Raw genomic sequence first — 14,562 nt, 5'->3', positions numbered from 1 at the left:
ACTTTATGAGTCTGGCTATTTTTTAGTATGATATTCTCTAGTTTCATCCATTGATCAGAAAGTGGTACAATTTCATTTTTCTTTATGGCAGAATGAATATTGTGTATATTTATCACATTTTCTTTATCTTAATTAAAAATAAAAATCATAACTCTTTATTAGACTGTCAATTGAGGGGTATCTAGGATATTTCCATAACTTGGTCATTGTGAATTTCACCACTATCAACACAAGTATGCATGTATCACTACAGAATACTTACTTTAGTTCTTTTGTGTAAATACCAAAGAGTAGAAGATCTGAATCATATGAAGTTTCCATTCCTGTTTTATGCAGATCTGTACACTGCTTTGCAAAGTGGTAATACCAATTTTCAGTCTCACTAAAAACATATGAGTGTATCTTTCCCCTGATACCCTCCAAAGCAATTAATTTTATTTGTGTTCTTAATCGTTAACATTCTAAGTGAAGTATAATTAAATTTCAGGTTAACTTTGTCAGTTCCCTGATCATAAGAGATATTTAAACACACACACACACACACACACACACACACACACACACACAAACACACACACACACACATTGGCCATTTGCATTTCTTCTTTTGAGAAATGTCTGTTTAGTTTGTTTGTCCATGGACTAATTGGGTCATCTGGTTGCTTGATATTAAGAAATTTTAGTTATTTATATATTCTAAATATTAATCCTTTTTCAGAAGAGTATCTGAAAAAAATTTTCTCCACTTCTGTTGGCTCTTCATGCTCCTGTTTTCTTTGCTGTGAAGAAGTTTTTTAATTTAATGCCATCCTGTTTGTTGATTCTTGGTTTTTCTCCTTGAGCTTTAGATATATTATTCAGGAAGTTGGTTTTTTGTGCCAATGTGCTAGAATCTTAACCTAACATTAGGTTTTCTACGAGCCATTTCAGAGTTTCTGATCTAATTCCTATATCAATTATCCACTTTGAGTTTACTTTTGTGGAAGGTGAATTATAGTAATCAGGTTTCATTCATCTACATGTGGATATCCAGTTTCTCATCATTACTTATTAAAATAATATCTTTTCTGCAACATGTTTTTGGCAGCTTTTTCAAGTACCAGATGACTGTGTCTATGTGAATTTGTCACTGTGTCTTTTATTCTCAATCATTGCTCTTCATGTCTGCAAATACAATGCTTTCATCAGAGACTCGCTTGTCTTCCATTTTCCTTCACTACGTGTTATGGATTTCATGTGATTTGTTCCCTCCGAAACATATGTTGAATGTAGCAGTGTTGAGAGGCGCTGGAAAAAAATAAACCTCTATTTTATATAAATCACCCAGTTTCTTGTAGTCTGATATAGCAATAACAACAACAAAAGAAGTAAAATATTGTACTTATACTAACTTTTATGTTCATGATTAAATCTTGAATTCTCAAAATAATTTTTGTCTTACCTATACTGTGTCTTTATTTTGAGTAGAAACAAGAAAAGAGAAGTGGCACCAACAGACACTTGCTTGTATTTTATTGATAAGAAATACATTGCATATCCTTCCTAGTTACAAAATGGATGGTGAACAGAATATTTAGGTTTTTACAAGGTTCAAGAGGGTAAGAAATGGAGATTTGGTCAATTTAATCTGTAATTTACCATATCACACAGTAGTTTTTTATAGTATTTTATAACACTTTAATAACATTGTATTATTTTGTGTCTATGTTGACTTAACTTTATAACCACCTGATTTCTTCTGAAGTTATTATAATTATGTACTAACTTATTTGTGAAATAAGTGCGTTTAATTATTTCCAGGAAAAGAACAAGCCACAGACTGAATTTACCACTGAAGCCTTAGTAAGCCTTGTGAATGATCTGTTTGGAGCTGGAACAGAGACAACAAGCACTACTCTGAGATATGGACTCCTGCTCCTGTTGAAGCACACAGAGGTCACAGGTATGACTGCAGATGGTGAGCAGGGTGAATTTCACTGCAGAAATTTGAAAAAAACACTGCTAATGTCCTCTGTCTTATTTCTCTTGAAAACTTTCTTGAGTGAAATTTCTGTGCCACTTGTTATGATTAATCCAAAGTTAATGAAGGGATAAAAAATAAGAGAACATTGCACAATACGGGACAGTGACTGAGAGAAGTGAAGGACAGCATGGGCAGTAGCAAGGCAGTGGAGCGCTGGTCATGTCTGCATCCCACTGGGAAGTGATGTGCAGCATGCAACGGCCAGCGTGAGTTGGCCTAAGACTGCATGTTGGACTTCCTAAGGAGAAGATACTTGGATTATTCTGAGGGTTCTTGCAAGATTTCTGTGGAATTCTTTTCTTATTCTGAAAATTTCATGCTCTAGTTCTAGATCAGGAAAATCATAATTCTTTATTGGAGTATAAATAGAAGCTTTAGAAAGTTAATGAGCTGGCAGGGATATTACTATAGTCTGAGAAGTTTTCTAAAAGGTTAGAAAACTAAACTTTATTTTTTTAATTGTTGTTACTTAGAAGGTGTGCCCAAAGGATTTCATTATTCCAGAAGTGTGTTTCCATTAATTTTATCTTTTTTGAGCAGCTCTATTTAGAAATGTACCTTTAAAGAGTTCTAGTAATGCATAGCAGATTACAAGCAAACACCATCTTTTCCTGTTTCAGGACCCCATTATAAAGTAATCACAAATGAGAGTTACTCCTTTTAACATGGGAAAAGAGAAAACAGCCAACAAAACTTCAACAAATTTCTGAAACACAGAGAACAGAAGGAAGGGACATAACAGCAGAGAGTATGAAGCTATATCTTGTATGTCAGAATGAAAAGTTGTATTAGTGTAGGAAAGCCAATCTGTGTACCTAAAAATATCCATAAAGTTCAGCATTTAGAAACACCACATGTCAAACAAATTAGGGGAAATTGAGGCAAAAAATAGGAGTCCCTCTATGCTCCGATGCCCTCCTCTACAACCTCTTTTATCAGTTAAATGTTTTCTCTCATAAGAAGAGAGGTTTACACTCTAGAGAAACTGATGCTAGCAGGTCCTGTAATCAATTTTAGAACATCAAAGTCATGTTAAAAATCACATAAACATCAGAAGTAAGCCATATATTATTTTCATGATATTATGAATTAGAAGGGTATCAGAGTTCTAAAGAGCAACTGTTATTTTGTGTGTTAATAGAAAATGTAAGAGCCATGTGTGGTGGCACAAGCTTAGAATCCCACCTATTAGGAGGTTGAAGCAGGAAGTTGAGGCAAATTCAAGGCTAGACTAGGCCAGCATCTTTCAAAATAAAACAAAAGGTCTGTGGGTGTGGCTCAAAGAAAGAGGACCTCTGGGTCAATCCCCAGGACAAATGAAACAACACAAAACACAAAAACAAAAACCACTACCAAAACCAACCAAGCAACCAAAAAAACAATCCCAAAGCAACAGCAAAACCAAAACATCAACAAAAAGAAAGGAAAAATGTTTTTACATCCATCTTTGTTACAAAATGTATCCCCTTTTCTCCCTTTCACAGAAAGATACTAGAGTATATGCTCCATCCAAATATTCAAAATCAAGGCAGAGGTAGTCACAGGTTCCTGGAATCAAGAGACCATATGCATAGGGAGGGGAGTTTAAGGGAAGGTCCTGGGAACTAGGCCTAGGAAACAACCAATTGTCCATATTAAATACATAAAGCAGGTGTAATCAAAGGAAAGTAAAATAAAAGAGAAAATTTGAAACATTTAGTAAATTATTTCTAGGAGTTTGAAACATCAACCTAAGGGTATGGATACAATATAAGCAACTTCAAAATTAGGAATTAGTATATGTTGTTCAAATATAGGTTGAACATATACAATGAATGAAACATATACAGTTACATTACAGTTACTTTAATGTTGTAACAAAATATATTTATATAATAAAAAATTGTGATCAATATATATAGGAGTAGAGATTGAAAATATGTCAGTATGTGAGTGTATATATTTATTTGTGGTATGTATTTTGCATGGAGTAGATTTGGATCTTAATGTTTCTTATGAGGAACTCATTAAAAATTGTCTAAACTTGGATAAATCAAGGAACCAAAATATATTATTATTCAAAAATAAGAACATTTCAGAAGACATTTTTTAAATGATTCAAGAAGTCTACAATTAAGGAATGAGTGACTGAAAAGGGTTCCACAGAAAAACACAAACACACTCATACACAAATATAGACATGCACAGAGACATGCATACATATAGATCCATTAGTTAGAATTTAATTTTATAATGTCATATATTATTTTGGTGTAAAATTATGTTTCTTCCTGTTTTTCGTTCCACGATGATATTAATTATTTAATTACTTATGTGATGACTTGATTTTTGAAACTTTTTATAGTTTCTATTTCTATCATATACGCTAGAATGTTAGGCTTATATAAGTTTATAGATATATTTTAATACCTAGCTTATAGGAGAGTCATGAATGTATATGACTCCTGTAGACTTATGTGTATGTATATATGTATTTTTATATGTGTATCAATACTTGTTGATAAGTATTGATAAATAGAGAAAGTATTATGGTGATCTTTTTACATGTACAGAAGTGCTTGTTGCATATAAGTCATGTCTATAATAACTTTTGGATACACACACAATGCCTCACATAACCCTGAATTATTTTAAGAAATATATTATTTTTCTCTTTCCCATTTGTTCTTATTTGTTTCTTATCAGCTAAAGTCAAGGAAGAGATTGACCATGTGATTGGCAGACACCGCAGCCCCTGCATGCAGGACAGGAGCAGTATGCCCTACACAGAAGCTGTCCTGCATGAGATCCAGAGATACATTGACCTCGTTCCAATCAATACACCCCATGCAGTGACCTGTGACATTAATTTCAGAAACTACTTCATTCCCAAGGTAAGATTCTTTTTCTCACATGGAAGTCTCCATCTTTACAGTGTGGTCCCAATCCTTGCCAACACAGGATAAGAGAAGTACAAAACTCACCCATGCAGCACATTGATGGACTCAGTTCTAGACCAGACTAGGCCATGAGGCTCCATAACTGTTCCTGACATCCAGCAGGGTGAACTCTCCTAATTTCTTCTGCTCCTTCAAGTTTGTTTTGTCTACTCTCAACTGTGTGTATTTCCAAACAAATTTTAGAATCAATTTGTCAATTTTCTAAAACACTCTCCTAGGATATTTTTCAGCATACTATTAAATCTGTAAATCAGTTTGGAAAGAATTGGCATCTTGACATGTTGGATATTTCAGTTAAAGAACATTGTGTATGTTTCTCATTTTCTTTCTGTTTTTAAAATTTGTTTCCAATAATGTTTTGTTTTTAATAGAGTGGTTTCTATACTTTTTGAGAAATTTTTAATTAGGTAATTAATATTTTGAAAGCTACTATAAATTGTCCAATTTAAATAATGCCTTTTCCAATTTGTTGTTCTTGGCACATGGACATATTGTTACAGTTTTATTTAATGACTTTATATCTAGAATTCTTGTTAACTTTTTAAATCATTAATCTTTTGGAACTTCTTATGTATATTATACTTCCATCTTGTTAGTTGTATCTGTTATTTTCCATTTCTAGTGACCTTAATTTCTGTTTCTTACATTATTGTTCTCGCTTGCATTTCCAACACAGTGTTGAACAGAAATGGTATGTTCAGCATGCTTTTAATCATTATTTTTTGATTCTAGCAGAAGGTTAAGGTTTAGCAATATACTGTTGAGTGTGATGTTATATGTACATTTTGGCAGATATTCTTGATCAGATGAGGGAAGGCTTCCTTTTCTTATACTGTATCATTTGTTTAACACTAATGTATCATTTTATCAAATGGACTCCCTGCATCCATTGATCATGTGTTTATGATCATATATTTTGGTCCTTTCTCCTCTAAATATGCATATTATAAGTACAGGCACACAGCAGAATTTGATCCACAATTTGATAAAGACTTTTTCTTTTCCCATATTTTTTATCGGTGCATTATTGTTGTACATATTGATGGAATTTATTGTTACATATTTGTGCAAGCACACAATACAGCAATGTATTTTGGCCAATATCACTCCCCAGTCTTTTGTATTCATATTTTTGACAGATTAGTCTCCAATTTTTCTTATTGAAATGACATTGTCATATCTCTGTCAAAGTAATGCTGACCTCATAAAATGAGGGAGATCATATTTCCTACTTTGAGACTATTTTTGTTGCCTTTCTATACTCCTACTTTCTTTTTGTGGCCTCTTAGTTGTATCTTTGGATTGCCTAGTAATGTTTGCCTAAGCACATTGCACAATTGCAAATTGGGGGAACCTCAGAGGTTGGCTTATAGCTGTGGTCAATTTTCAGCTGTGTTAGTCAACATCTCTGAGTCAGGTCAGGAGGTGTTGTAGCATTCTGATTACCAGGTAGGGAAGGAGAGAAATCCGTCTGGAAAAAAGATGAACATTACCTGATAACAGCTTTCCAACTAATCTAACATACAGTTTCTATTTTTATTTAGACTTTCTGGTCAATATGTTCCAAGCTATTCTATTTCACCTAAAGCCAGAACTTATTACTAATGCAAGTTACAACTGATAGAACTAAAATTTGTGTTTTCATGGTGGAGAAAAAATTACAATTTTAGTAAAGTTAGAAACACTCTTTTCATGTGTTTCTGGGGAAGACTTTCCTGAGAAGTGATGGGCCTTGAGCTGGTGATGACAGATTTCATACAAGAGTTAGATTTCTTTTTCAATTTATTCTTTTTTTTTTCAGCAATAATACAAGCAGAATATCTTTTATGCCTAGCCTTTTTTTGAGTAAAGAGGGTCCAGAAACCAAGGAAATGAGCTTTTCCTTTCTATATGGTACAATTCAGTGAAGGGAGTTTATTCACTGCATACCTTATTCTAATGACCCCTTATGAATTATAAAAAAAAAAAAAGTTCTGCTGTCATGGGATTGAACACTCTGCAAGGCAAACATAATTATCTAAGATAATTTAGCAAACTTCTTCTCTAATGGTCCAGATAGTAAATATTTTAGTCTTTTACATGATGGGGTCTCTCTTGTCACTTTTTGTCTCTGCCATAGCTACACAAAAACAATCATAGATGATATGCAAATGAGTGAAAAACATGTGTTCCAATAGTTATGAACAGTGATTATTGTAATTTCCATGTCAGAAAAGATATGTATTTTTCAATTTAAAAAAGTACAAGATAAAAGGCAGATGACAGACTGGATTTGGATTGGTTGTGATTTACAAATTACTGGTCTGAGCTCTGCTCATAGAACTTTCTGAATGATAGAAATGTTCTATATCTCTGTTACCCAACACAGTAGTTACTAGCCATATACACCTTTTCAGTGCTTGTGATATGATTAGTGCAAGTAATGAAATGAAATTAATTCATTTTAACTTATGTGAACTCATTTTAAATTTATGTATATTTTAGTTTAATTTTTATCTAATTTAAATTTAAATTAATTTTTATCTAATTTAAATTTAAATTTAAAGGTTATTGTGTTGGACAGCACATATCTTAGGCTTTTTCCAAGTAGAGTTCAGTATCTTTCATCATATGTGGATGAGGGGCAACAAATAGATAGTGGCAATAAATCTTGGTGTTCTACAGCACATTAGGATAATTTTAGTTTACAATTATCTATTATGTATCTTATAAATGGCCAGAAGAGAGGAGTTCAAATGTTACCAAAGAAACAAAAGGTGATGAAAATGCTACTTGCCCTGATTTGATCATTATGCATGTATACATCACACCATAATAAGAACATTTAAAAAAATTGTCCACCACTAAAAGGTCTCCAAAAAAATGCATTTTATTGCTGTCTCACAGAGTTGCCAATGTGGAACAGAGTTTGGGTGAATCAATTATATTCTTCTTTATTCCACTTTCTTTGAAATAATAATTTATTTTGCTAAAAATATTCAAGTATTTTATTCTCTTATATAATATTATCCTACAATGCGCCATTGGGAATATCATAAATATCTATAGTGCATACATCATAATACCTTTCTAAAATGTTAAATAGTCTAACAATGGAGCAATTTCACCTCTAAGACAGATGTTCATACTTAATAACTGAATCAGAAAGGTTGAAGATAATAAAACTGCCCTGTCTCCCCCCACACATCACATGCATATAATATTTCCTTTTAGTCTCTTCTAAATGAATTGGGTACCGCCCTCTGTCAACTGTATCCAAAAATAAATAAATAAATAAAATAAAAAGTGAGGCTGCTACTTAGAAATGCAAGTTACCTTAATCTAAGAATTCATTTTACCTAAGAATAGGGAAGACTTCAGTATGAACTCTAGCTCTGCAACTCTTACTGTTACTCTTGGGTAGATGTCCGATCCCTTTGAATCTTGGCTTTCTCATTGGCACACTGTTGATAATACATTATTTGCTTCACTATAATGCTGTAAGAATTCAGCCAGGTAATAAATGCAAAATAAAAGCTAATAATAGGAGAATTTGGTTTTGCCGGTGTCACTGATGTAGCCAAAGGCTGAAAAAACATGTGTTGATGAAGTTATGTATAAATTACCACTTTCATCTGCTGTTGACAGGATTCTAACAGGTACACCCATTTTGAAGAATAATTTGGCAGTATCTATTAAAATAAAAAATGTGTAAGTCAGGCACAGTGGTATTTACCTATAATCATAGCAATTCAGGAAGTTGAGACAGGAGGATTGCAATTTCAAAGCAAAACTCTATCTCAGATAATAAAAAATAAAAAAAAACCTGGGGCTGGGAATGTGGCTCAGTTGTCAAGCGCCCCTAATTTACATCTCGGGTATCTATTAAAAAATGCAAAGAAAATATAAAATGTATATACTATGATGTGGAAAGTCTAAATTTTGGTATATACCCCATGTGCAAATAGGAATATCCAATATGTTCTCATTACATAGTTGCTTGTCACAAAGAAATCTTGCAAATTGCCTAATGCTTATCAGCAGTGTAATAGTACATTTGTGTTATTCAGGATATATACTGTGGATGTATATATCAACATATCTAAAATTTTTTATTAAATACAAAATGAAAATACAGTGGAATATCTGCTAGTTGGATGAAAAAATAGCAAAGTGAGAAGTTGCATAATCCAGTTACATAGAGATCTACTTGCTTTACATGCATAGATTAATTATGAAGAAATATATTACTAATTGGTGGCAACAGTTGTTTCTGAAAAGTCCAAATTATGTTCTGTGGTAAAGTGAGAGGGAGACTTATTTTTCACCATATATTCATTTTGATACAATGCCTTCTTCTATTTTTATTTCTTTATTTGTGCTTTTTAGTTATACATGGCAGTAGGTTGTCTTTTGGGTGCCCTACAACAGAAGAGTGGATAAAGAAAATGTGATATATATATATATATACATACATACATACATACATACATACACATACATACACACACACACACAATGGAATATTACTCAGCCTATTTTATTTTTAATGGAGTTCTAAGTAATGTGATGTAATATAAAATTCCCTCTCTCTTTTAGTTTTGTTGGTGCTGGTGATCAAACCCAGAACCTTGTGCATGCTAAGCAAGCATTCTGCTATTGAGCTATATCCCCAGTCTATAACTGACTCTCTTATGGGTACAGTCCACTGAGTTATGACAAATACATGCGGTGTTGTAACCCCACAACAATTAAGTTATAAAATATTGCTGGGCATGATGGTGTATAACTATAACTATAATGTCTGCTGCTCAGGAGGCTGAGGCAAGAAGATTGCTTGTACCCACAAGTTTGAAACCAGCCTAGACAGCATAGTGAGACACTGTGTCTATGTAATATGTCCATTACCACATAAAGTTTCTTCATCCTTCTACTACAATCAATCATACTTCCTCACTTCCAAGCCCTTATAAGCACAGATCTGCTTTTCGTAGCTATGGTTGGATTTATCACAAAAGTCATATAATAGAATATGACAGAACAATACAGAATCAAATTTTTTATCTCTGGCAGTTTTACCTTCATTTATTCTTTCTCCAATACTCTTCTTATATAGAACCAAGCTTCTTTTTAAAATTTTTTATTGACATATGATAATTTTACAGAATAGAGTATTTCACTGTGGCTGATTCATGCATGCACATAACAATACATCAATTTCACTCCCCAGTACCTTCCTGTGCCCTCCCCTCCTCCTCCCCTGATCCCTTCCTTATACACTGCTGGTCTCAAATATTTTCATGTATCTCTGTGTTTTTTTAATGTAACAGAACCTGTTTTAGATTCATTTTCATTGTCATGTATTAATAGTTCATTCTATTTTATTACTGAACTCTGTTCCATTACAATGAATACCATGAATGTTTTTTTCACTCATAAGGAGATGGAAAATTTTGGTTGTTTCTAGTTTTGTTTTTTAAATATAATCAATATGAACATTTGTGTAAAAATGTTGAGGTGGAACATATTTCCTTTTCTATTGAATAAATCCTAAGACTGAGATTATTGCATAATTTTTAACTTTATGCTAAACTGATAGAATCATTTTTTTATTTTATAACTTGTGCTTTATTTCATACATTAAAAGGGTATTTCCTGGCACAGAATTACACAATTTATGCTTCTTTTTTAATTTTAATAATCCTAGCTCCTGCAATTAAGTTGTTGATTTATTTCAGGTTAATTATTGGTGATATCAAATAATGTTTATGAAACATGTTCCTTTGTTTTCTTCTCATTTTCTTGAGACAAGATTTCTCTATGTTTCCCAGGCTGGCTCCAAATTCCTGGGTTCAAGCAATCTTAATTCCGTAGCCTTCATTACAGCGGGGGCTATGAGCATATGCCACCATGCCCAACCTATCTGTTTCTCTATGAAAAGTTCCCAGTTCTTCTAATACAATTTTTTGAAGACATATCTGTCTTTATATCCTCAGGAAACATTTGTATCTTCAGGAACCACCACATGACCTGGTACACCCCTCCTCGGCAGTTTTTTCTAAAGACTTAAAGTTAGCATACTAAAGTGATACATGCACCATTTATGTAGCAGCATAATCCACAATAGTCAACATAAGATCCAGCTTGAATATCCATCAACAGATGAATGAATAAAAAATATGTGATCCATATGCACAGTAGAGTTTTATTTATACATAAAAATGTAATTATATCATTTTCAGGAAAACACACAGAAGCTGAGAGCATTATGTTAAGCAAAATATGAAACTCAGAAAGTCAAGGGACATGGTCTCCTGCTATCTGTAGAAGTTAGAAAAAATGAATAGGAAAAAAATCTATAGGAGATCTCATTACAATTGGTAAAAATCAGTGGAGAAGACAAAAGGAACCAAGGGGGAGTTTAGAGGGGAGGAAAAGGAGAAGTACTAGGGAAGGATACTGACCAAATTATACTGTTAAATCATGTGCAAGTCTAAATGTAAAATTAAAAATCCCACTATATGTGTAATTGTAATGTACCAAAAATGGGGGAAAATAAACATCCTCACATACTCATTAAAACAAAAATGGAATACTTAAAAAACTTGAGCCTTAATTGATGATCTTCACCAAATTGTTGAAAATGATGCTTACTTTAAATTTAGCATTGCTTTTGCATTGGGGGGTGGAAACCTAGGATTTATGTGAAAAAAGGACACCCCCACATTTCTAAGGAGAACCAAGTATTGTGACCATGTCAAACATTTAGTTGTTTTTTGCCATACTTTTTATTATCTCAGAATCATCTTAGAAAAAATATCCTGGATATTTCAAGAGCCAGAAGTGACCTATTTTAAAGCAGAATCTTACACAATATGTGTGAAAACTAAAGTGATAAAATAGAGTATTGAGTAGGAGCAGACACCAGCATCCAAGTTTGATGATAAGGAGAACAAAAGGTTTGGTGCTCAAGTACTCCCTACTTCAAATGCCATTGGGGACAATTTAGCAAAGTCATAGGCACTGTCCTTAAACTCATGCATTTTATTACTTGATGCCAACTAGAAATATCAGTGGTCTTCTTTGGACAAGGGTTTCTTATCATAACATTTGGATTAATTAAAGTCTAACATTTCCTCTAGCTCCGTGACTTCTTTAAAACTTGGTTTATCTGTGTCTGTTTATTGCAGGGCACAACCATAATAACATCACTGACATCTGTGCTGCATGACAACAAAGAATTCCCCAACCCAGAGAAGTTTGACCCTGGCCATTTCCTGGATGAGAGAGGCAAATTCAAGAAGAGTGACTACTTCATACCTTTCTCAATAGGTAATAGAAATGTATTTGCATTGTTGCTTCAAGGGGAAAAAACATTTTCATGGGATCAGTTAAACTCATGCAATGCTTATTTTGAGGGCTGGTAGAAATGTTCTTTGATCAGGAATAAAACTCCTACTGCCATGCACTGTGCAAGATCAAGCTACAACATCGTTACTGGGTTGGACTACTGGGACTTTGAGAAAATTGACTAGATCTTCCAAAGTAAAAAAGCAACAATGAGGGTAGATTGAATCATGCCTCAAAAATACAACACTGCACTCCCAGAACTCTTCTTAGAAGATTAAATTCATCTCCACTATCCTCATTTGCCCTGTAAAAAGTACCTAACTCCACAACTTTGGTGAGTATCTTTCATGTGGTGCCTCTCATTTTCCCCCTGAGCTCTGGGTATGATAAGTATCCACAGCATGCCATGGGCCACCAAAAGGGTCCCATACTCCAGTTAGCCAAGCATATGAATAAATAGATTATTGTAATACAATATGACTAATCCTGTGGGAGAGAGCAAAAAAGGATTGGTTGTTCATGATGGCAGAGGGAGAAAATGCCTCTTTCCTGTTTACTCATAGCACACAGTGAGGCATAAAATAGATTGAGTGACATTCAAATAAAAGAAAGGACATTAGAGCTGCCTTGTAAGAGGCAAAGAAAATAGACTGAAGAGAGACACAGCATTTTCAGGGAGACAATGAATCATAGTTCTAGGATATTTGCTCTTGAAGAAGGATGCCAGAATTTTGTGACTGGTAAAGGAGGGTCAGCAAACCTTGGGATTATTATTCTATGAACTATGTCAATTTTCCCAAAGCCCCTAGTCCAACCCAGTAATGATGTTGTAGCCTGATTTTACCCAGTGCGTGAACACTGCGAGTTTCATTCCTGATCATGTGCTGATTATTCTTTAAGGACACCAGAGCCACTTGATCTCCCTGCATCTAGTTCCTCCTTTGGATATGGTGCCTTTCACACCTTATGAGTGTACTACTGAGTTCCTGGCATATCATTGCCTAAATTCATTCTTTGGCTCTTCAGCTTGCTTTTAGGTCTGGCAGTGTAGATACTAATATGACAAAGATTGAGCCCTGCCTTAATGGAACTCTTATTTCAGAATGCTAGAAAAACAGAATAATGATTCAAATAATCTAGGCTTCATTGCTGAGTAAAGCCAAAGAAGATGAGAATCTACAACCTGGAGGAATCACAAAAAGTGCAAAAGAAAAAGAGCAGTTGATCTAGAATCTAAGAGATGTATGAAGTGCATCCTAGTCAAAAAGGAACAGCATGAGATACAGCATGAAATTGCATTGTATGTTTAAGGCTGATAAGAATATTCAGATGAGATGAAAGGGAGGAAAGACCATGGAACATCAGAGTGAAACAGGGAACATAATCAGCTTGTGTTTCTGGGAAAAGATTGATAGAAGCATGAACTGTCAAAAGTGCACTTTTAATATCCGCATGGTTAATACAGTTCTTGCCATAGAGCTGATGCTCAATAAATATTGATTGAATGAAGAGTGATGATAAATTATTTGGTAGATAACAGATGTGTTCATTCTTCTGTCTAATCAGCCATTCTCTATACTTAGTCTTTTTAATTTTTTATTTGTAAATAGACACAATAACTTTATTTTATTAATATATTTTTATGTGGTGCTGAGGATCAAACTGTGCTTCACATGTGCTAGGCAAATGCTCGACCACTCCACTACAGTCCCAGCCCCATATTTACTCTTTTCCCATCCATCCATCCATCCATCCTTCCACCCATCCATCCATCCATCCATCCATCCAATAATGACTCTGAATTTTTCTTGTGCCAGTCAAAAATATACTGTTCAAGGAGTATTAACCCTTTCTATCTTGGTTATTTTCAGGAAAACGGATTTGTGCAGGAGAAGGTCTGGCCCGCATGGAACTGTTCTTAATCCTGACCACCATTTTACAGAACTTTCACCTGAAATCTGTGGTTGACCCAAAAGATATTGATACCACCCCAGTTTTCAATGGATTTGTCTCTGTTCCACCTGCATACCAAATCTGCTTCATTCCTGTCTGATGAAGAACAATCTGGCTGCTGCTGTGCTCTCATCTGGAATCTTCTCTTTGGGGCATGCTCCATCTCCTTCTCTGTCAGGCATGTCTTCTCTGACCTGCTTCTCACCATTCTATTTCTTTGAAATCCAGTGACTATCCAACTCCCATTGGAGAGAGTTTCCTCAGTTGTCACAAGGGCATGCTTCCTATTCACTTACTTATTGTAAGACTTAAATGAGC

General features: G+C 34.1%; 1 protein-coding gene across 7 annotated transcripts in view; it reads left to right on the top strand.

Annotated features, from left to right (window-relative positions):
• The window catches only part of LOC143380953 (cytochrome P450 2C18-like), a 39,770-nt gene extending 25,426 nt beyond the window's left edge, over positions 1-14,344 (top strand). For 4 of the 7 annotated variants that reach the window (XM_076834132.1, XM_076834131.1, XM_076834133.1 and 1 more), the window contains 4 exons: positions 1,801-1,942; positions 4,709-4,896; positions 12,132-12,273; positions 14,163-14,344. In XM_076834132.1, the coding sequence (XP_076690247.1) occupies positions 1,801-1,942; positions 4,709-4,896; positions 12,132-12,273; positions 14,163-14,344 (654 nt within the window). Of the gene's footprint in view, positions 1-986; positions 1,005-1,800; positions 1,943-4,708; positions 4,897-12,131; positions 12,274-14,162 lie in introns of all 7 variants that reach the window. The other 3 variants (XM_076834134.1, XM_076834129.1, XM_076834130.1) reach the window with 2 other exon arrangements.
• The last annotated feature ends 218 nt before the right edge of the window (positions 14,345-14,562 follow it).

The sequence above is a fragment of the Callospermophilus lateralis genome, chromosome 15 (assembly GCF_048772815.1).
Source record: "Callospermophilus lateralis isolate mCalLat2 chromosome 15, mCalLat2.hap1, whole genome shotgun sequence".
NCBI classification, from domain to species: domain Eukaryota; kingdom Metazoa; phylum Chordata; class Mammalia; order Rodentia; family Sciuridae; genus Callospermophilus; species Callospermophilus lateralis.
This window is presented reverse-complemented; position numbering and strand designations above follow the sequence as displayed.